Source organism: Panthera tigris, chromosome A2, assembly GCF_018350195.1.
Source record: "Panthera tigris isolate Pti1 chromosome A2, P.tigris_Pti1_mat1.1, whole genome shotgun sequence".
NCBI lineage: Eukaryota > Metazoa > Chordata > Mammalia > Carnivora > Felidae > Panthera > Panthera tigris.
The window spans coordinates 149,500,346-149,525,055 of NC_056661.1; the positions used below are offsets into that span (position 1 = coordinate 149,500,346).

General features: G+C 36.6%; 1 protein-coding gene across 7 annotated transcripts in view; it reads right to left on the bottom strand.

Moving 5' to 3' along the window:
• The window catches only part of CNOT4 (CCR4-NOT transcription complex subunit 4), a 145,006-nt gene that overhangs the window by 73,341 nt on the left and 46,955 nt on the right, over window positions 1-24,710 (bottom strand). For all 7 annotated transcript variants that reach the window (XM_042973077.1, XM_007076261.3, XM_007076260.3 and 4 more), the window contains exon 2: window positions 8,772-9,037. In XM_042973077.1, coding sequence (XP_042829011.1) covers window positions 8,772-8,945 — 174 coding nt within the window. In that variant the 5' untranslated portion in view covers window positions 8,946-9,037. The remainder of the gene's footprint in view (window positions 1-8,771; window positions 9,038-24,710) is intronic.

Consider the following 24,710-nt stretch of genomic DNA (forward strand, 5'->3'; position numbering starts at 1 on the left):
GAATGTGGATATAGTTTCTCCTGATATTTATATCAGCTCAATATACTTCCATGATCTACTGTTAAGTAAATAAAATTCCATGACTTTAGGGACCTTATAGCAGTAAAAATAATTTCTTCTTTTTCTTTTTAAAATGTGTTTGATCTTGATTTTGATTATGACTAAGACCAGTACTATTGCACTTTCTTTCCTATGATTTCCCTAGTTTCACTGATATTTTTCTGTGTATGTTCCTAAACAGTTCTACAAGGTTTACTGGGGAAAAAAGTAATCTCTCATTTTCTTCCTTCCCGAACCTTTTCTTCCTTCCTTCCTCTCATTTTCTTGCTTCTCCTTAGAAATAATCCTGTTAGACTCTTAGATGATTATTTTGTCATTTACTATCACGGCATTAAATAAGATGCTTGTATGAGTGCTACTTGATCTTTTCAGTTCTAGATATTATCATATTACACAAATTGAAAGCTTTCTTTCACCCAGCCTAACCATACATTCCAACTCTACTTTCTTCTTTAACAAAGTATTTTTTTTAACTTTGTTAAATGTTTATTTATTTTTGAGAGACAGAGTGTGAGTGAGGGGCAGAGAGAGAGGGAGACACAGAATCCGAAACAGGCTCCAGGCTCTGAGCTGTCAGCACAGAGCCCAATGTGGGGCTTGAACTCGGGAATGGCAAGATCATGACCTGAGCCGAAGTCAGATGCCCAACCGGCTGAGCCACCCAGGCACCATCAATTCTGCTTTCTAGCCTTCCACCCTCATTTGGGTTAGGTCAATACTCACAATTACATTATTATAAAGTTCAAATGTTATTTATATACTTCTACCTTCAGCCATGACACAGGAGATAGTAACAGACCAGGCCTACCAGCATAATCAACTAGAAAATGAGACAAAATACATGAAATAACTGTTTTCAGACATCAAAAAACAGGTACTGAACAGCAAATCTGTGTCCTCTGAGAGAAAAGAAGTAACACAGATGAACACGTTGAGTGTCTGTCCCAGCTTTCTGCTCTTCTGGCACTTAGTAGACCCCTGGCTGGGCCAACAATCACACTGAGCAGAGGTGACAGTGATCAAAACCTGAAGAGGCTGAGGCAACTGAAATTTATGGGGCAAAATATCACAAAGAGGGAAATGGTCCAAAAAGAATTACAGAAATCTGCATAGAGGAATCCTGTGACAGCTAGTTTCCATTGGCGGCTCTCCAATAAAGATACTCTGATAGAGTCCAGGTCAATAATGAATTTGGAGAGGAAATAAAACAGAAGTAATACCAACCACGTGTAAATTTTTTCAGAATATAGAGGATGAGGAAACATTTCCTAACTCGTTTTATGAAACCTGTATTACTGTGATACCAAATCTAAAAACAATATAAATAAAATCACATATAAATACCTCTCATGACATAGACATGAAAACCTTTCTGAAAACATAAGCAAATTAAAAACAAAAACAGTAGTATATCATTATCAAATGAAGTGTATCCTTGGAAGGGAAGGCTGATGCAAAAATCAATCAACCTAAAGTACCATTTCAACAGAATGAAGGAGAAAACACATGATAATCTCAAAAGAAGCATAAAAGGCATTTGACAAAATGCAACACCCACTCATAATAAAAACTCAGAAAGCAAGGAAAACATCCTCAACTTGATAAAAGCCATCTACAAAAAACTCACAGGCAATAACATACTTAATTGTGAAATACTCAACTCCTTCCCACTAAGACTGGGAACAAAGATACCTTCTATTCTTACCACTTTATTCCAATGTTATACTGGAAGTCTTAAGGCATCTATTTAACAAAATCAATTGTTCTACATATGAACTGGAAAATCAAATTTTTAAAATACCACATGCCAAATCTCAACAAACATAAAATAGTTACAGGTAAATATAACAAAACATGCTATATACTACTCCATATGCTGAAAACTACAGAACATCGTTTTATAAATGTTTAAAACCTACAGAAATACAAAGATAAACCTTACTGATGAACTAGATGAGTCAACATTTTTAAGATGTCATTCTTCCTCAAATTGACTGATTTATTCAATTCAAGCTCAATCAAAATCCCAGTAGGTTTTTTGGATAAAATTGCATACTAAATAAAAAGCTTATGTGAAAATGCTAAGGTCTTAGATGCCCAAAATAAATTCTATAAAAAATAAGTCTGTGGGGGTGCCTGGGTGGCTCAGTCAGTTAAGCGTCTAAATTCAGCTCAGGTCATGATCTCACAGTCCATGAGTTCAAGCCCCGCATCGGGCTCTGTGCTGACAGCTCAGAGCCTGGTGCCTGCTTCAGATTCTGTGTCTCGCTCTCTCTCTCTCTCTCTCTCTGACCCTCCCCTGCTCATATTCTATTTCTCTCTGTCTCAAAAATAAATAAAAACATTTTTTAAAAACATTAAAAAAATAAGTCTGTGGGTGGATGTGGAATGTATTCTAGAAATAAACTTACACATTTATGAGCAACTCATTTTTAAGAAAGAGTTCAAAGATATTCAACAGTGAAGGAATAGTCCTTTCTACAAATGCTGCTGTAACAATGTATCAGTAGTGGGGGGAATATCTGAATCTCTACAACATATCTGAGCCATGTAGAATACCATTACTTTTCTTTTCCTGCACAACTTTTGTTTGCTCTGATTAGATCTGTATATGTTCATTAGTAATTCAACCACCAAATGTCCTCCAAACGTTGCAATGGCCTCACAACACATTTCTCTTTTAAAACACCAAGTGTCCTCTCATTTTTATCTTTTTGTAAACCTCCGCCCCTTGCAAATTTCTGATCTGCCACATTTTGAGTTGGCTGTCCTTATATGAGGCACAGCTGCCGTCTCTCCTATCATCTCAGGAATCCCATTGTAGTCCCTCTTGTGTTTGATTACCTCTGCTTTATCACACATACTCTCTTCAATTCTTCATGTTGGTGAGGCATATTGTGCAGTAGATTCCTGAGAGAGAATGCACGGAGGGTAAAAAAAAAATTTGAGATCTTTCAGGTCTGAGAATGTCTTTTCATGTACCTTCACAATTAACAGACAGATATGGAGTTCTAGGGTGAAAATAAATTTCCTTCAGAAGTATCTTCTAGCTTCAAGACTTGCTTTTGAGAATTCTGAAATGATTCTGATTCTGGATGGTCATGTGTAACCTACTTTTTTCCTCTTTGGGAGCTTGCAGACTTCTTTGTTTTCAGTTTTCTGTTATTTAAAAATAAAAAAAAGTTTGTGCCTGACACTTGATAGGCCTTTTTAATCTGAAAATATGTCCTTTGGTCCTGGGAATATTCTTCAATCATATTTTTGAAGATAACTTTTCTTCTGTGTAACTGTGGTCTATTTCTAGAACACTAACTTATTTGATATTTAACCTCCTGGATAGATCCTCAAATAAAGCTCTCTCTTCTCTCAAATACTCTATCTCCTTTGTCTTTTTGCACTGTTTTTTAAGAGATCTGCTCAATTTCACCTTCCAACTCTCTCCTTATTTCTGCTATATTTTAATTATCAGTAACAATGTTTATCCTTCACTGAATTTTTTCAGACTATCTATCTTGTTCTTATTTCACGGATGCAGTATCTCCTATTATTTCTGAAATGAAAATAATAACTTTGACAAAGTTCTCATCTCCTTGGCCTTTATGGTTTCCACTGTGAGTCAGTGTTGTATGATGCTGCATCAGTACCTGTGTTCCCAGGTATTTTTCTCTGAAATGCTGCACTAAAAGAACATACAAAGGCAGTCTAAGGAATGACCAGGTAGCCTGTGACTTTGTTTAGGGAAATACTAAGGTCCTTCTGAACCCATTAGGCTCAACAACTAGGACCGAACAGAAACATTAAACTCTCCTAGTTTTTAAAACCTACCCACCTCTCTGCTTCTCAAAAGTATTAAAGGAAAGTGGACCTTTATGCAAACAAGCAGGATTCATTTGTGAGTCCAAACCAGGGCTTCCTTCAACGAACTCCTCACCTGCACTTCCAAGTTTATTTAAATCATCTCAATTTGCCATTTCACAGGGTGGCCTCTACGGGCCACTTTCCCAGCAGAGTTGGGCTATGTGTAAATGGCGGCTTCCTGGCCTTCTACAAGCCTTGGCAACACTGTGCTCCTCTGCGTTAACACAACCGCTGAGGCTAGTCTCTGGCGACATCTAGACTTGCTGGTCCCTGAGATGGGCTGCTTCGTAACCACAGGTGGCACGTGTGCTCAGCACACTCTCTGGCAAGGCTAAGCCGGGTCTCAGACTCCAAGACCCCGTGGTCTGCACCGTCTGCTGTCCATGACCCGCTCCGGCCGGGAGACAAGCAGAAGCCAGGTCCAGTAGTCAAGAGACCAAGCAGAAGTCCCAGCAGTTGTGGTTACGTTAAGTCAACAAGAAACCGAAAAACTTCTTCCGGGTCTGACTTAACAATAACCACCCCAGCTAAAGATTGTAACTTGGAAACCCAAAAGGAGGTTGTCTCACAATTCTTTTTTTTTTACTTTTGGTTTTTTAAATTTACATCCAAGTTAGTTAGCATATAGTGCAACAATGATTTCGGGAGTGGATTCTTTAGTGCCCCTTCCCCATTTAGCCCATCCTCCCTCCCGCAACCCCTCCAGTAATCCTCAGTTTGTTCTCCATATTTATGAGTCTCTTCTGTTTTGTCCCTCTCCCTGTTTTTGTATTATTTTTGTTTCCCTTCCCTTAATGCTCATCTGTTTTGTCTCTTAAAATCCTCATATGAGTGAAGTCATATGATTTTTGTCTTTCTCTAATTTCACTTAGCATAATACCCTCCAGTTCCATCCACGTAGTTGCAAATGGCAAGATTTCATTCTTTTTGATTGCCGAGTAATACTCCATTGTATATATACACCACATCTTCTTTATCCATTCATCCGTCGATGGACATCTGGGCTCTTTCCATACTTTGGCTCTTGTCGATAGCGCTGCTATAAACACTGGGGTGCATGTGTCCCTTTGAAACAGCACACCTGTATCCCGTAGATAAATGCCCAGTAGTGTAATTGCTGAGTCATAGGGTAGTTCTATTTTTAGTTTTTTGAGGAACCTCCATACTGTTTTCCAGAGTGGCTGCACCAGCTTGCATTCCCTGTCTCAAAATTCTTTATGAGAATTCGCACCCTTAGACAATCTCTCATCTTTTCTATTGATCCTTTCTCGTGATCTCAGCCAGTATTATTTTGTAAATAACATTCATATGCTAACTCTCAAATTTATATTTCTATAACAGAACCACACTTGAATATTCACCAATCTATCCAATATCTCCACTTAGATTTCTAATAGAAACCTCAAACTTAACATGTCTAAAATTGAATTTCTGATCTTCTCAAAAAACCTATTCCTACAGTCTTCTTCATCTCAATGGCCATCCTTTACTTAACAGGTTTGCTTTAGTCCAAACCTTAGTCACCATTTCTTCTACTTGTCCTGTATAGTGAATATCAAACTTTATGAATCTTTGTATGTCTGGAAAATGTTTTGTTTTGTTTAAGTTTATTTATTTTTAGAGAGCGAGTGGGGAGGGGCAGTGAGAGAGAGAGAGAGAGAGAGAGAGAGAGAGAGAGAGAGAATCCCAAGTGAGAGAGAGAGCCTGGTGTGGGGTTTGATCTTACAAATTGTGAGATCATGACCTGAGCAGAAATCAAGCGCCACCAAGGTGCCCCTGGAAAAACGATTTATTATGCTTTTACATATGAATGAAATTGACAATTCTTCAAAGTTATTCACCCTCAAAACTTCGGGAAAAAAAATTCTCTGTAAAACAGAAACAATGGTATCAGTTTTATTCTGTAGTCTATGTATTTTTCTCCCATAAGCTTTTAGAACTTTGTCTTCTAGATATTCTAAAATTTCACAATTATATAAATAGATGTTAACATTTTTCAGTCATCTTGTCTCAGACTCACACAGCCCTTCTAAGGACAACTGCTTTTCATGCGAAATTTTCTTCTAGTGTTTCTGTATTTCTTCCCATTCATTCTTATTTCACTGTTTCTGTAGCTTCTCTTAACAGATTAGAAAACAGTGTATCTTTTTTATGCTGCTGAACTTTTCTTTCATGCTATTTTCTATCTTTTTTTTTTTTGTACTATATTCTGCAAAAAAAAAAAATACTCAGCAAGATCTTCCAACTTAATTTGTTCTTTTTTTTTTCTTTTCAAATTTTCATTGAAATTCTAGTTAGTTAACATACATTAATTTGTTCCTGTGTTCACTCTGTTCTTAGCCCACCCATAATATTGTTCATTTTCAGGATCTCTAATTTGCTCTTTAAAAAATGTTCCTTCTACATTAGATATGCCATTCTTTTTTATCTGTTTGAGAAGCATCAGTGACACTTTTAAATGTTTCTTTCTGTTGGCTTACTTATGGTAGGTTCTTTTATTTACTGCTTTTTTGTGCTTCTCTTTCATAATGTTGGTATTCCTGAAATGTCTGTTAATTCTTGGTTGTAGCAATCTTTACATGTAAGAACTCTGTCAACCAGTCTATAAATGTTATTTCTGTTTACTGCAGGACGCTCTTTTGTGACTGCAGAGAGGACAAGGTGGTGGTATATCAATAATTCATCTTCTGAGCATAGGAGGTCTTAGTTCCTCCAGGGTATCTTCATCCACCTTAAGGCTCTGACCCAAATTTATAACCAGTGTTCCAGAGAGAGAGCATCTGTCTGTGCTACACGGCATAAAAGATGGGCTGGATCCATATGCTGCTTCAGTGCAACACTCAAGCAACCACACTGATATTTTCCTTAGGATCGTAAAGGCATCACTACTCTTACCTTTTCTCAGCAGCCTTATCTTGAGTACTTGTTGAGCTAATGTTTCTTTCTTAAAATTGATCCCAATGGCCGACTGTCTTTCAGATTCTCCACACTTGCTTGTCTTCCCAGAAAGGCACCCTACTATTGATAACCAGCTTTGCTAAAATTATTTTATCTTTAACATGTTTCTACTTTTTTCTCTACTTTCTAAGAATTTAAGGTGATTCTGGGTAATCCCTTAAAACTGAAGTGAATTTCTTTGAAATCTCCCCACATAACTGATTTTTCTCTAATGACAACTTAACAATTGGACTTTCTATTAAGACTCTACTTCAGGGGCACCCGGGTGGCTGAGTCGGCTGAGCGTCTGACTTCGGCTCAGGTCATGATCTCACGATTCATGAGTTCGAGCCCCACGTCGGGCTCTGTGCTGACGGCTTGGAGGAGCCTGGAGCCTGCTTCGGATTTTGTGTCTCCCTCTCTCTCTCTGCCCCTCCCTAGCTTGCACTCTGTCTCTCTCTCTCTCAAAAATAAATAAACATTAAAAAAAAAAAATTAAAAAAAAAAAAAGACTCTACTTCACAGCACACCAAAAGAAAAAAAAAAAGAAAGAGAAAGAGATAAACTTAATGAAGTCAAAAAAATTCACAAGCCTTATAGTTTTGGGCTATACTAAAAGTCACCACTTTCAACAAAATAGTTCAGTACAATTATCTTCTAACGGAATGACCAGGAACCAATTTTTAAAATACGACTAAATGTTTAAAATCTACTAACACAAATTTATTATAAACTTTGACCAAAGCTAATATTAAGGTTTCAATTACTTTTCATTCACATTCTTAAAGTATATTAACTATACAAAAATATATAATATATACATTATAAATATCTATTACAAATGTTATATATACTATATACAAATAAAGTATATACATAATATATATGTAATTATGCATATTATTTACACTTAAACAGACCTAACCTTTTTTCATTCACGTAATATATACTGCATGCCCACTAGATTAAAAAACAACAACTCAATAATGCACTGCCTTCTGAGACATAATTCCTGTGGTAAGGAAATTCAGAGATAAAATAAATATCCTATTTATCTAAATAGATAAATCTAAAACACATTCCTGCTTTCTTGAAATTTGGTAGTAATGAACACAAGAGCTCTTTGAAATAGGTAAACAGTGAAGGAAGTTTAAATCATACTAACAGACACTGGAAAACAAAGGCAAAAGAAATAGATATTTGCATTAAGCCCTAGGTCACCTTCAAAATAAAATGCAGCAATCCTACTCACTCTATTAAGTCACTCACTACACTGTAACTATTATGCCTACTTATTTAAACAAGACCCAGAAAGATTAAAACTCACAGAATTTTTTAGCCTTATATTTGAATTTCAAACCTACTGCCCACTAGCTGATGATACCTGGGGACAAGGTACTTAAAAGGCCTACTTTCAACGTACAACAGAAACAGCATTACAGCCTCGAGTTATCATAAGGACTCAACAAATGAGTAACCATTACCTTCTGAACCAGGATTTCTCTGTCATTTTAACCCATAACCTCTTTTAGTAAGCATCAAACCATCTTCCCTATTTTGTACTAGAAAATTAAAGTGAATTTCCACCCAGCTGAAAGTGTTTTTTCCAATTTCACACCATCCTACCTAAATCCACTGCCTCCCTACTCCTAATTCTCTTGAACATCCAGTACCGCGGATCTTTTTAATCTCTCCAGATAGGAAAACTAAAGGTTAACCAGACAGATTATATGACTTTACCAAGGTCATACTATTTCATTGTATCTTAAAAATATAAGGCTACACATAAAATCGCCTAATGTTTGTAGATTCTTTTAAATCTACTTACTCATTAGGTTAAATAAATAAATAAATAAATCTACTTACTCATAAGCATGGGAGGAAAAAACTACACAAAGTTATTCTGAAGTATTTACCTTTCTACATGCAGGACAAAGCCCATTTTCATCAGTGCGAATTCGATGCCAACAAAATCGGCAAATCTGATAGCCACAGGTGCAAGGGAAAAAGTTGATATCATCTATCTCCAAGGGCTCCATGCAAAGAGGACATTCCACAGGGTCTTCCTTCGCATCAGGACTGCGAGACATCTTCACGATTATTGAACAGCAGCAAAAGTTTATAATAACTTAAGGGAGAAGGAAGTTCAGCACTGAGAACTAAACTGTAGAACTTCAAAGACCTGCATGACAAGAAACAAAACATACTGTTTACTACTGAAAATGGCATTTCAAGCATCAGGAATCATATTATCTAAAAATTTGGAAAATATGAAACAAATTCTGCTATCATCTCAGAAGAGATCTCAGAATGGAATTCTGAAATTTTTTTTTTTTTGAAGGTCAAAATAAAAAGTCTAGCATTATTCACCTTTTGGATTCAATATAAAAACAAAAGAACTTTCTTTTTTCTATATCTAGTACTAAATCACAGCACATTTTAGGGGAATAAATAATACACATCCTTAAAATACACTTTAAGCAGTCTTTGACCTAAAAGCTAGTAACATTGCCAACATAACCAAAGGAGTATTATGGTATTCTAAAATGTGTCAGAAAATTATTATGTTTACAAAATAAACATAAAGAAACAGAAAAGGTTTCAGTCATCTATAATTACATGTTAATATCAAACCTTTACCACAGAAAACAAAGACCTGAAAAATATGCCAAAGAACCCAATGTATACAACCAAATATGTATATTATGTCAATGAAAATTTCTGGTAAAATAAGCACATGAAAAGCATTTCTATGGTAATGCTACAAAATTGTACAAAAAACAGGAAAGGGAAAAGAACCAAATAGATTCTGTATTCCAAAGTCTTTTAAAAAATTAAATAATTTTTAGGGGTGCCTGGGTGGCTCAGTCAGTTAAGTGTCCAACTTCAGCTCGGCACATGATCTCGTGGTTCATGAGGTCGAGCTCAATTCGGGCTCTTGTGCTGACCACTCGGAGCCTGGAGCCTGCTTTGGATTCTGTGTCTCCCTGTCTCTCTGCCTCTCCCCTGCTCATCCTCTGTCTCTCTCTCTGTCTCAAAAATAAATAAAAACATTAAAAAAAAAAACTAAAAAAAATTAAATGATTTTATATTTAAAAAATAAAAAAATAAACTGAGATACTCTATAAATAGTGGGTTTCAATGTGGGTTTTCTACGTACCATAATATTTCAGAATATTAAAAACCATAACATCTGAAGGGCATTTTAGAAAACGATTTGGTAATTTTTCTAAGATGTATTCCTGACAATGCCTGTGACTTCAAAATATCTCTGCATCTAGAAAAGAATATTTCAAGTGTTCCTTTTGACATGAAACTCTTTTCTCCAAGGCTAACCCTGTAAATAAAGTCATTTTTAGAAAGGAAAAATAAATAAATGAATAAAAATTAAATAACTTATTGGGGTGCCTGGGTGGCTCAGTCAGATGACTCTTGGTTTACACTCGGGTCATGATCTCACAGTTTGTGGGTGTGAGCCCTACAATGGGCTCCAGACTGCTTGGGATTCTCTCTCTCTTCCCCTCTCTCTGCCCCTCCCATCTCTCTCTCTCAAAGTAAATAAATAAACTTAAAGAAAAAAAGAACTACTAAAATTAATTTATCTCTTTAGATTATGGACAATTGAAAATACCTGGGTAATAATCTAGGTTAAAGTCAATGGTAAATTAAAACATTAGGTTGAAATCGCTATTTTTAACAGTATGCAAAATATAAGTCAATGCCATCTTTATCAAAATAACTCAGGTTTGTTTTTTTTTTTTTTTTTTTTTAAACATAATTCAACAAACTGATTCTAAAGTTTACACATGAAAGAGTAAATGCATACAAATTGCTTTGAAACTTCTGGGGGAAAATGAGGGAATTTGTGCTGTCAGATACTGAACTGACTACAAAGGAAAAGTAATTTTAAAATATGATATGGAAAAAAAATAAAATTTTGATATGGGAACAAATACAGACAAAAGATCAATGAACCTAAATAAAGACTCTAGAAACAGAACCATGAATTTATGAGATTTTAATATTTGGTAAAAGTGACAGTACAAATCAATATAGCAAGGAGAGACCAGTTTAAAAAGCAATAATAAAATTCTGTTTTATCTATTTTAAGGGAAAAAATGGTGTATGTCTATTATCAAACCCGAATCATCTGTATAAAGATCCATACATTGAAATAAACAGACTAAAGTATATGAAAAAAAAATAGAATTTTTAAAAGTCTTGGGATACAGAAGGTCTTCCTAAGCGAAAACAATAATTCAGAAGCCTTAAAAGATAGATTTAGCAATGTAGAAAGAAAACAAAAAAAATTAAAGGTAAGCAACAGAGTAAAGGATATATTCACTACATATAATGAAGCGTTAGAGTCCAAAATACTTCAAAAAGCAATTTTAAAAAGGCAATTAAGTCAAACAAAATAATGAGAACAGAAGATGATGAGTAATTCACAGAATTACAAATTAATTACAACATATGAAAAGATGATCAATCTCTTTAGTTAGTAAATAGGGAGACAACATTTTCCCCCCATCAACCTATCAAAGAAGATAGTCTCCTCAGAAAGTAAAGATTATCACTGATCTAAATTCCTCTTTGCAGAGGAAATGAGAGCACAAAGAGTACCTTGCCTTAAGTTGCACAGCTATTAAGTGGTGCAACCTAGATTTATTCCAGGAAGTCTTAGCCCCAGAATCCGTGCCGTTAACCATGCCTTCACACCACCTTAGAATCTATCCTACAGAAATACTTGCGCCTGTGCACCTAAGTACTTTGCTCTGTGATTTGCAGCTGTTCCTAGAGAACTGCAAAGTAACAGTCCATCAGCTGGGAAATCATTAACTAAATAATGATATAGCCATAAACTGAATATATCAAATCAGAAGCTATTACATACAGTTTTGAGTTTTTAATTTGTAAAAGCAAGCTGGAGACTAACCAACATAAATATACAATTACTTCGATATAAATATGTAAATCCTGTATGTGTATATATTTGATGTTTCTCTAAGAAAATAAAGCACGTAAAAGATTTTACACAAAAGTGTTACCATGTCAAAAAAGACAAAATGGAGGTAAGCAGGAGAGTTTTTTTCTGAAATTAATTTTATTTTCAAAATTTTATTTTAGAAAAACCTATATTATCTGATTTGTTACAAAATATTTTTGCATTTCAAACACAAACCTTAAAAAAAAAGGAAATTACTTTCATCACCTTTTGAAAAATTAAGTTAAATCTGTCTTTTAATAATTAGAAGGAAAAAAATGAAATACTTTCCTATCATTCTATATTTTAAAATAAAAGTTTTTTTTTTTAAAAAGACAGAATACGTATTTATAAACAATTCAGGAATCCTGGTTTGCAAGAGCCAATTGTGTCACTATCAGTTTCTTCATATAGAAAATGAGGTTTAGAACTAACTTCTAACAGCTCCTCCAACTTGAATGTTCCAAACTGTACCTGTAGAAAACACACACTCAAACACTGGTTTCACCAACAGGAAACTAATCAAGGGGTGCTATCTACACTTCTAATGTACTTCTGACGACAGGACATTACTTTCATAACAATAGCTTACTCAAGTTTTAGTGGAGTAATTTATGGGATGCTGGGAAGGAAAACAATACACTGGGATTTATGAATTGAAAAGCTTTCTAGAGTAAATTACCATAAATAAAACATGACATACTGAAGTTTGCTTTTTGATTGCTTCTGTTTCATAAAAAATTTTTAAAAGTCTGCGAGAGTATGGATCTTCCAGTTTAGAGGAAAAGGGACAAAACAGCAAGAAGTCCCTTAAGATGATTAACACAAGTGCAAGTGCATTTTATACACTTCTAGTACCATGGAGATGTGCCCAAGTAATCATATAAATGGTGAAATCTCAGAGGGAAGGCTAATGTGGTACAACACTGGAATATAAGGTAAAAGAAGAGATTTCTTCCTCATCCCTTCCACTAAATAGCTATATAATCTTGGATAAGACACTCAAAAGCCGTAGGATTCAATTTTTTCATCTGAAAAATGCTGAGATGCAAAATTAAATGAAATTTCAAGTATAGAGAAATTTCCGTTAAACCCACTGAACTAAGCTTTAAAATTTTTTTGAATGTTTATTTTCAAGAGAGAGAGACAGAAACAGAGACAGAGTGAGTGAGCAGGGGTAGGGGAGGCGCAGAGAGAGGGAGAGACACAGAACTCTAAGTGGGCTCCAGGATGTGCTGTCAGCACAGAGCCCAACCTGGGGCTTGAACTCACGAACTGCGAGATCATGAGCTGAACCAAAGTTGGAAGTTTAACCGACAGAGCCACCAAGGCACCCTGAACCAAGCTTTTAAAATAAGCTTTGCAATAAACTCTCTCCCCTCCAAACACTTTAGCCCAAATTTTCATTTAGGGAAGAATAATTTTATTTCATAAGCCAGTCAATTAATATTAAAATAAAAATAAAACAAGGGGCGCCTGGGTGGCTCATTTCAGCTCAGGTCATTATCTCAAGGTCTGTGAGTTTAAGACCCACATCAGGCTCTGTGCTGACAAGTGTGGAGCCTACTTGGGATTCTCTCTCTTCCCCCTTTGTCTGTCTGTCCTGCACATGTGTGCACACTCTCTATCTCAAAACAAATTTAAAAAATTAAAAAGAAAAGAATGCCCTTTCCAAAATAAAATAAAATACAATAAAGCACAATTAGATTTATAAAGGGATAAGAGGTAGAAAGAAAAGATATTTTTAAATGAAAAAGGAAAGTCAATGACTTCCTAAATGAGGTGTGGGGGTTCTTAGGACAAAAGTGATTTGGTTTTGATTCAGTAACTGTGCAAAAAAAAAAAAAAAAAGTACATTTTCACATACACCATGTAAAATTCACAGTGACTTGGTAAGAATACATTACCCCCCTCTATTATGGTGACCCTGGATATAAGTGCTAAACACACAAATCAAAAGTAAGATCCCCATCTTCAGAACCCATGCCCTTTCCAACATGGTTAAGGCAGAAATTATGATCAATGAAGCCACAGCCGCATATCTTGGTGTATGAAGTGCAAGTTTCCAAAAAGTAAAAATGTTACTTTTTCAAAAACTTCAACTGGAAAATCTCTACCTCGTTACCTGAGTTCTTGTTCTCTGTATCAACTGCAACTAATACCACAATGCAGTATAAATTCTGACACAAATAACGGTGCTCCTGAAACACCAAAGAGCTCACATTCCATATAGTAAGTACACATAATAAAAATCATGCCATGCTCAAAAATCACTCACAAAGTGCTGCATCCATGGATCTGTGCATAGGACCCTGTTCAAAAAATGTATACAAAAACATAACTGTAAGTTGCACTATAAGCTAACTAACTTGGATGTGAATTAAATAAAAATATTTTTAAAAATTAATTAAATTAAATTGAAAAAACCTTAATTGTAAAACATAAAGTGCTGCAGCCACTATGGAAAATAGTTTGGTAGTTTCTCAAAAAGTTAAACAGAATTAGTATGTGATCCATTTCTGGATATATACCCAACAAACTGAAAGCAGGGACCTTGAACAGATACTTGTACAGCAAAGTTCACAGCGGCATTATTCACAATAGCCAAAGATGGAAACAACCCAAGTGTCCATCAAGAGATGAATGGAAAATGTAGTGTATACACAGATATTATTCAGCCATAAGAGAATAAAATTCTGATGCATGCTACAATGTAGATGAACCTTGAAAACATTATACTAAGTGAAATAAGCCAGTCACAAAAAGATAAATATTTTATGATTCCACTGATAGGAGGTATCTAAAATTCTTTCACGCAGAAAGTAGAATAGAGGTTGCCAGGCTTGAGGGGAGGGAGAATGGGAAGTTATTGTTTAATGGACACAGAGTTTCTGTTTGGGATGGTAAAAAAGGTTTCAGAAATACAAAGTGGTGATACTTACACAGCATTGTGAATGCACTTAATGCCACCCACTGTACACTTAAAAATACTTAAAATGACATATTTTAGCTTACATTTATTTTATTGTAAAAATCAATAAAAATATAAACTATACACTTAAATGTGGTACAGAATAAACAGCACTTTTGAAAAAACTGAGTCTGTGGTTCTATATTTAAAGTCATTAATATTTTAATTTTTTTCCTACCTACTAGCTTAATTTGTCATAAGTTAAATGTGTATATGATGCAATTCCATTGAATAGTTACATAAAAGTTACACTCCTGAATAAACTATACAACCAAAAGTATGCATACACTGTAACAACACATAATGGAAATCTATTTATAGATATGAAATACATACACACACTTTGATAAGTATCTAGAATAGCATCTTAAGAGTCCATAAAAACCATACATTCAATATATGCACAAAACTATAAATGAACATGTTTTAAAATCTGTAATAAAGTACACCACCCCACTTAAGAGTTTACTCAATTACTGTTTTATAACTGTGAAATTCTTATTTCTTTAACAATCAGTCTGTTCTCAGTCCACTGTCACTGGAATGGAAACTTCAGGAAGGCAATTACCTGGTATATCATATTTACAATGATATACCAAGCAGTTACAAAATGGCTGGTGGTAAATAGTAAGTATTCACTTATTTGATGAAAGAAAACTGAACAAAAGAAGGAATAAATTATTTGTTGTATGTCACTTATGACTGACAACCGTTTTCAAAAATCAGAAACGACACTCTAAGTTGTCCATTGTTTCTGTACTAGGTTTTTATCTTATAAAACATGTTACTTAAATATCAACAATCCTTCTTCCCCTTTTAAATTAAGTACCAAACTACCAGCATACATATACCATGAATATACATACACTATGGAACTCAAGACTGTTTGTATGACCTTTAGGAGCAGCAAGAAGGCTTATCTGTGTTTTAGGAAATACCTACCTAAGAATTTAAAGTCTCCTTCATAAAGGTTAAGATGTCATTACACAAAAAAATCAATTATATGGGACTGCCTTCTACCTCTCCACCAGTGTACTCCTCATTTAGTAAATTATTTTACTTTTGGAAGATGTAAGTCAAAATCAGCATCCGAGTCATCTCACATACTATAACACGTCCCCTAAGTATTTTTCACAGAAGAAGAGGCAGCTAAGGGTGGAAGGAGATGAACAGAACCTTTCTCCAGTAGAAAGTAACCACCATGAGGGCAAAGACGGTCTTACTTATTAGCACATCCAAAAATCTTAAAATAGTTTCTGGCACATAAATATTTGTCAAGTGGAAGGAGAGCAAGAAAGAAGGAAGAAAAGGAAGGAAGGGGAAGTAGTCTACTCATCCATAAATGGGTAAGTACCTATTTTAAGACTTGCTGAATAAAACTGGCAACCTTTACAAATCTATGCATAGCAAGTACACATTAGATACTATAACAGACTTCTCTGAACATCTCACTGATAAAGCAAAAGTTTTTCTATTTTCTTATGATTCAGGGCTCGATACTAAAAAGGAAAAAAAAAGCAATTTGCTAATTTGCATGCATTTGTTTGCAGTTAGAGGAATATGATCATTGATTTTGGGAGAGTTGTTTGTTAAAATCCACCAATTTATCAGCTGAACAAATCAAAGACATCCAAGATGACAAACCATTCAAATAAAGCAATAAAGAAATCTAACACTTTGCATACAAATACATATTTCAAAATTTAACAATATGAAAATTAATGTTTATTTATTTTTGAGACAGAGCACTAGCAGGGGAGGAGCAGAGAGGGAGACACAGAATCTGAAGTAGGGTCCAGGCTCTGAGCTATGAGTACAGAGCCTGATGTGGGGCTCGAGATCATGAACCATGAGATCATGACCTGAGCCAAAGTCAGATGCTTAACTGACTGAGCCACCCAGGCACCCCAACAATATCACAATTAAAATGTATTAAAAATTGATTATCTAGGTGTATCAATTTAAAGAAAAAAGATTTGCTACAAGTTTCCTTCCTGTGGGGGGAAAAAAAGTTTCCATATACATTTAAAATGATTCAAGTAAGGGGTGCCTGGATGGCTCAGTCGGTTGATTGACTTTGGCTCAGGTCATGATCTCACGGTTCATGAGTTTGAGCCCCACATTTGGCTCTGTGTGGACAGCTCAGAGCCTAGAGCCTGCTTCATATTCTGTGTCTCCCTCTCTCTCTGTCCCTCCTCTACTTGTGCTCTGTCTCTCTCTCTCACACTCTCAAAAATAAACATTAAAAAACGTAAAGATGACTCAAATAAAAAGTATTTTTAATTTTTAACGTTTATTCATTTTTGAGAGACAGAGTATAAGCAGGGAAGGGGCAGAGAGAGAGAGAGGGAGACACAGAACCTGAAGCAGGCTCTAGGCCCTGAGCTATCAGCACAGAGCCTGACGCGGGGCTCGGACTCACGAGCTGTGAGATCATGACCTGAGCCAAAGTCGGACGCTCAACCGACTGAACTACCCAGGCACCCCACATAAAAAGTATTTTAAACCACTTCCGTAAAGACTTGTACTACTTAAAGAATAGTAGGCAGAACTTAACAATGACTAGTCTTTTAAAGGAGGGAAGTTTATGGCACAAAAACAGACACATAGAAAATGGGATAGAATAGAAACCCCAGAACTAGACCCACAAACGTATGGCCAACTAATCTTTGACAAAGCAGGAAAGAACATCCAATGAAAAAAAGACAGTCTCTTTAACAAATGGTGCTGGGAGAACTGGACAGCAACATATAGAAGGTTGAAACTAGACCATTTTCTCACACCATTCACAAAAATAAACTCAAAATGGATAAAGGATCTGAATGTGAGACAGGAAACCATCAAAACCCTAGAGGAGAAAGCAGGAAAAGACCTCTCTGACCTCAGCCGTAGCAATCTCTTACTCGACACATCCCCAAAGGCAAGGGAATTAAAAGCAAAAATTACTGGGACCTTATGAAGATAAAAAGCTTCTGCAAAGCAAAGGAAACAACCAACAAAACTAAAAGGCAACCAACGGAATGGGAAAAGATATTTGCAAATGACATATCGGACAAAGGGCTAGTATCCAAAATCTATAAAGAGCTCACCAAACTCCACACCCGAAAAACAAATAACCCAGTGAAGAAATGGGCAGAAAACATCAATAGACACTTCTCTCAAGAAGACATCCGGATGGCCAACAGGCACATGAAAAGATGCTCAACATCGCTCCTTATCAGGGAAATACAAATCAAAACCACACTCAGATATCACCTCACGCCAGTCAGAGTGGCCAAAATGAACAAATCAGGAGACTATAGATGCTGGAGAGGATGTGGAGAAACGGGAACCCTCTTGCACTGTTGCTGGGAATGCAAATTGGTGCAGCCACTCTGGAAAACAGGGTGGAGGTTCCTCAGAAAATTAAAAATAGACCTACCCTATGACCCAGCAGTAGCACTGCTAGGAATTTACCCAAGGGATACAGGGGTACTGATGCATAGGGGCACTTGTACCCCAATGTTTACAGCAGCACTCTCAACAATAGCCAAATTATGGAAAGAGCCTAAATGTCCATCAACGGATGAATGGATAAAGAAATTGTGGTTTATATACACAATGGAGTACTACGTGGCAATGAGAAAGAACAAAATATGGCCCTTTGTAGCAACGTGGATGGAACTGGAGAGTGTGATGCTAAGTGAAATAAGCCATACAGAGAAAGACAGATACCATATGTGTTCACTCTTTTGTGGATCCTGAGAAACTTAACAGAAACCCATGAGGGAGGGGAAGGAAAAAAAAAAAAAAAAGAGGTTAGAGAGGGAGAGAGCCAAAAGCATAAGAGACTCTTAAAAACTGAGAACAAACTGAGGGTTGATGGGGGGTGGGAGGGAGAGGAGGGTGGGTGATGGGTATTGAGGAGGGCACCTTTTGGGATGAGCACTGGGTGTTGTATGGAAACCAATTTGACAAGAAATTTCATATATTGAAAAAAAAATAAAGGAGGGAAGTTTAAAAAAGAAAAGGTAAAAGCATATTTAGGCTCTCTTATCAAGAAAGCTAACTGGTTGTGGGGCACCTGGGTGGCTCAGGTCATGATCTCATGGTCCGTGGGTTAGAGCCCTGCCACGGGCTCTGTGCTGACATCTCAGAGCCTGCTTCCAATTTTGTGTCTCCCTCTTTCTCTACCCCTCCCCTGTACATGTGCTGTCTCTTTCTCTCTCTCTAAAATAAATAAAGATTAAAAAAAAAAAAAAAAGCTAATTGGTTGTTCTAATTGTATCCAGTACATCAAAACTGAAGGTTTTAACTTTATTAGAAAAGTCAGATGGCTGACCAAGGAAGTTTCTGCCATTCTAACAGTTCTTTTATATCTTCATTTATTGACTGATTCAATAAATAGTTATTAAGTTCTTACTCTGTTTCGAATTCTAGTCTCCGTCTTTGGGATATATTAGTGACCACAAAAGGGAAAAATAATCCTAAGGTATGAGCAAATAAAGAAATATTTTCTCAAGAAAATCTACTGAAATTCAGGAAAAACAGAAAGACTACATAGTAGTTGAATCAAAACCTACTCCCTCTCTTTCCTTCCCCCTCACCAGCTCAGTGGGACTGAAACTTCAGACTGGTGCAGCCAGGAACAACGGGTGCTCTCTCACCACAACCGCTATCTTCCCAGGAAGGGCAGGCCATCAGCATCTCTCATGCTGCCTGAAACCACCTAATGCTAAAGCTAAATACAGGTAAGGGCACCTCTCTTCCACTCAACTGCCACTCCCAGGGAAGAGGTCCTATGTTGCTGCTACATGTTGAAAAATACTGGGACCCACACTGTCCTCTACCCAGCTACTTTGTAAAGCAGAAATCCCACGCCAAGAAAGGCAAGACAAGAAAGAAGACCCGAGACTACTGTACACCCACCGGCTCAGTTCCTAAACCGGGGGTGAAGCACAGAGAGAAAAGCACACACTGTCTCTACCACCCAATGCCAGAGCCAGAACCAAGCCAACGATTTTGCCAGGAAGGTAAAACAGGCCTTGAAACAGATAGCTCTGAATCTCTCTCAGATTGTTCCAATCCAATACTGTTCCAATGCTGACTCTGCAAAAGAGTGTGAAGTTCAAGTCTAAGGGCAATCTCAAAACCTAGGAGGCCTTGGTGAAGGACAACTGGGAGGAGATTCAGATACAGGCTAACCTGTAAACCAGCTAGTTCACAGGAAAGAATAAGGAGAATCAGTAAATAAGACAGCTGAGATGAGCCCTCCCCAGGTCAGAACAAATTTCAAGCTCTGATTCAAGAACTGTCCCTTCAAGTGAGTTCAAAGTTTTTGGATCCAGCTGAGAAACAATGTACGTCCTAGGGCACTGTTGAAAACAACAGAGGAGCCAGGTGCCAATTTGTGGAGCTTAACATTTGGGTGTGGTCAAGGAAAGAGTCAGTGGAAGGGATCCCTGCCAAAAATCCCAGGGTGAATGTGGGCATACCCAAATCTGCACACCCTAGGAACACCACCAGAAGCCTAACACTTGCAAGAGGGAAACAGACTTCACTAAAATAATCCAGTAACTAAACAAATAAGCAAATAACAGTAATAAGCCCTGGGAGGGGTAGGAAAGACCAGTATCTAGAGTTGGTACAATATTATATAAGATGTCCAGTTTCCAACCAGAAATTATAAGCCATACACGTTAACAGGAAAGTATGACCCACATAGAAGGAAAAAAGCAGGCAACAGAAACTGCCTGTGAGACCCACCAGATGTAAGATTTAACAAAGACTTCAAAGAGCCATTTACATATATTCAAAGAACTAAAGAAAACCGTAATTAAAGAAGGAATGTCTGATGACAATATCACACCAAAGAGAGTGTCAACAAAGATAGATATTATTAAAAAATAAACAATGAGATTTTGGAGTTGGAAAGTATAACTATAATAAAGTCATTAAAGGGGCTCAATAGTGCATTTGAACTGGCAGAAGAATGAACTGGTAAAATCGAAGACAGATTAATAAAGATGATGCAATCTGAGGAAGAGAGAGAAAAAGTAAAGAAGAAAACTGAACAGAGCCTCAGAGAAAAGTATAACACCATTACATGCATCAACATACACAAAATGAAAACAAAAATACACATAATGGAAACAAAACAAGGAGAAGCGAAGAAAAAATATTCGAAGAAATAATGGCTGTATGAAAATTAACTACAGCTACACAACAACATAGATGAATCTCACAAAAAGAATGTTGAGCAAAGGAAGCAAGAAGAATATAATTGTGGTCATATAAATTTCAATAAATAAACAAAAATATATATTTTAGGGCTGCACATAAGATAACAAAAGCCAGAAGACTGAATGCCTCTGGATGAAAGGGAGAGGGTTATGAACAGGAAGAGGTGTATTTGGGTAGGGGAAAGGGGTGGGTGATGCTGAGGGTACTTGAAATACTTTATTTTTGACCTTAATAAAGATGTTTGCTTTAAATTAAGCTGAAGGGGAGCCTGGGCAGCTCAGTCATTGAGCATCTGACTTTGGCTCAGGTCATGATCTCACAGTTCCTGAGTTGGAGCCCCACATCGGGCTCTATGCTGAGAGCTCAGAGCCTGGAGCCTGCTTCCGATTCTGTGTCTCCCTCTCTCTCCCTGTCCCTCCCTCGCTCATGCTCTCTCTCTCAAAAATAAAAACATAAAAAAAAAAAAAAAGTTAAACTGTACGGGTTTTACATGTACATGTTTTACATGTTTCTGTATATTCCTCACTTTTTTCAGTCTTAAAAGAAAAAGATAATACCTTCTGGTTTCCCACAATGGTTAAAAATAATCTGCAGACCCAGAGAGCACAATATATCCAGTGGGATCAACAAACCCACATCCAGCTACAAGATAGTAAAACTGCAGAACGCTAAAGGTAACAAGAAAGCCGACTTTAAAAAAGGACCTCTCACCCAATAGAATAATTAGAATTGCAGCTGACTTCTCAACAGCAACAGCTGAAGTCAGAAGGGAAAGACATACATCCAAGATACTGAGCGAAAATTACTGTCAACCTACAATTGTGCTCCTAGAAAAGAATAACCCTCAAGAACAAGAGTAAAATCACAAAACATTTTTTGAGATAATCAAGATTTTCACAGGGACTGGATACTCGATAATATTAGGGAATTACTGTTAGTTATGTACAGTAGTAGTTTTATGTTTATTCTTTTTTATTTATTGTTTATTATTAAAAAAAATTTTTTTAATGTTTATTTATTTTTGAGACAGAGAGAGACAGAGCATGAATGGGGGAGGGGCAGAGAGAGAGGGAGACACAGAATCGGAAGCAGGTTCCAGACTCTGAGCCATCAGCCCAGAGCCCGACGCGGGGCCCAAACTCACGGACCGCGAGATCGTGACCTGAGTTGAGGTCGGACGCTTAACTGACTGAGCCACCCAGGCGCCCCTGTTTATTCTTTTTTAAAAGCTCTTCTACAGGAGATACATTCTTAAGTATTTACAGACTTCATGATATGATATTTCAGCAGGAAAGGAGACACAGAATGGGAAGAGATGAAACTAGAAGTAAAATGTCGGCAACTACAGAAACTGTGGGCTAGAAATAATTGCGTTTCAGACATTACTGGTCTACTTTCATGTATACTTAAAAATTTCCATGATAAAGAGCTAAAAATAATTGATAAATTAAAAATTAAAACAAATAAACAGAAATACAGACAGTTTACCAGTAAGAGACCTCCACTAAAGGAACTTGTCCTGAAGATGATCTCACAAGGACAGAGATTAAAGAAAGGATGGTGAGGAAAAAACATGGTAAAAATGTATGCAAATTAGATCATGCACTTCTCTATAGAACAATATAATTTGTTGGTTTTAACAAGCATAAAATATTAAACAATAACATGCCAGGAGAAGAGTGATATAAGATAAGCTCCTATAAGGCCAACTTTAAGAGGAATATGAATAGTAAAATTTCAAGGGTAACCATATACTAAGATCTACTAATTCCACTTCCCCATATCTTCCATCTACTAAGGCATGTATAAACAGTTCAGCACTGTTTGTAATGGCAAAAAAATGGAAACCTAAATGTCCATCAGTAGGAAATGACAAAATTACAGTAAATCAATAAAATGAATACTATACATCAGTTTAAAAGACTAAGGTAGATTGGTACCTACAAACATATTGAATGAAAAAAGCTAACTTCACGTAGTACAGAATGTTTTCTACATTAAAAAAATCATAGAAAAAATTATATACAGTCTGCTAATAGTGACTACATCTAGAGAAACGATAAGAAGTGGGATGGATTGAAAACTTGAGTCTTATGTATGAGTTCTGTAAACAGAATATATTAATGCATTTCTTCTATAATAGAAAACTAATTTTTTAAATTTTTTTTATTTTTTAATGTTTATTTATTTTTGAGACAGAGAGAAACAGATCATGAACGGGGGAGGGTCAGAGAGAGAGGGAGACACAGAATCTGAAACAGGCTCCAGGCTCTGAGCTGTCAGCACAGAGCCCGACGCGGGGCTCGAACTCACAAGCCGTGAGATCATGACCTGAGCCCAAGTCGGACGCTTAACCGACTGAGCCACCCAGGCGCCCCAGAAAATTAATTTTTTAAAATAACTTTAAAGTTACTAAACTTTGAATCTTTTTTTTTTTTTTTTTTTTTAAGAGAGAGAGAGAGAGTGCACACAAGTGGGGGAAAGGGCAAGGGGAAACAGAGAATCTTAAGCAGGTTCCATGCTCTGTGTCAAGCCTATGTGGAGCTAGATCCCACAACCCTGGGGTCATGACCCAAGCTGAAATCAAGAGTCATATGCTTAACTGACTGAGCCACCCAGACGCCCCTAAGTTTTGAATCCTTTGAGTGCAAAGATCATGTCTATTGTGTTCAACACTGTGCCATAGGCAAACGTATAGCAAATTATAAGTTCCCACGATGTGATGGGGGGGAGAAGAATGATTCAAAGGGAAAATGCCAAAATAACAGTCTGATGCTTGGCAGGGTGAATATGCACAGTTTCTTTTCTTCCTCCTATTCTCCAATTTTTAGGAAATAAACACTTGTATTTATAAAGGGAAAAATTAAGTGCCACTGACAAATAAAAGGATGCAGTGATGAGATGAAAAAACTTTTCAATGTATAATTAGGGAATCAGCATCAACATGTTCCCATTAGCTTAATTCTCCTCAAAAGAAAGCTAGGAGTTAAAGAAATTAAAGGCTAAGCCTGATGAAAGTGTTATTAATAAGATAAAATCAAATCTGCATAAAATCTAAGCAGAGACTAATTAGTGTGCTAATTAGTTCTCTACCACATTTATACAGGTTGTCAACAGAAGGAGATGCCTAGTATCAGTGTATTTTCAATTCAGAAAAAACAAACAAAACCCCCCCAGATATACGGGGCGTGGGGGGGGGGGGTGGGGGGAGGGCAGCACCCGGTAGAAGGGTGTGCCTATTTTGAAGTTTTTAAGGACTGACCCAGAGAAATACCTGAAACAAATGAATCAAGACATCAAAACTTTAAAAACCTCCTAGTCACTCTGAACACAAATTAGTTTTTATTTATTTTATTATTTGTTTTTAATGTTGAGAGAAAGAGAGAGTGAGTACGTACAAGTGGGGGAGGGGCAGAGAGAGAAGAGGACAGAGGATCCGATATGGGGCTTGACCCTACGAACCTTGAGATCATGACCTGAGCCGAAGTCAGACGCTTGATCAACTAAGCCACCCAGGGGTTCCAATTAGTCCTTTTACAGATGTGTCTGTACATCAGTTTACATTACACAAGCAGTAACAGATAAGAGAAAAAATCAGTCCAAGGACAAAGACTAAGCTGAAGTGCAAGAGCCAGTCTCATCCTCTCAGTACAAAAAACCAAAAATGTTTATTAGCAT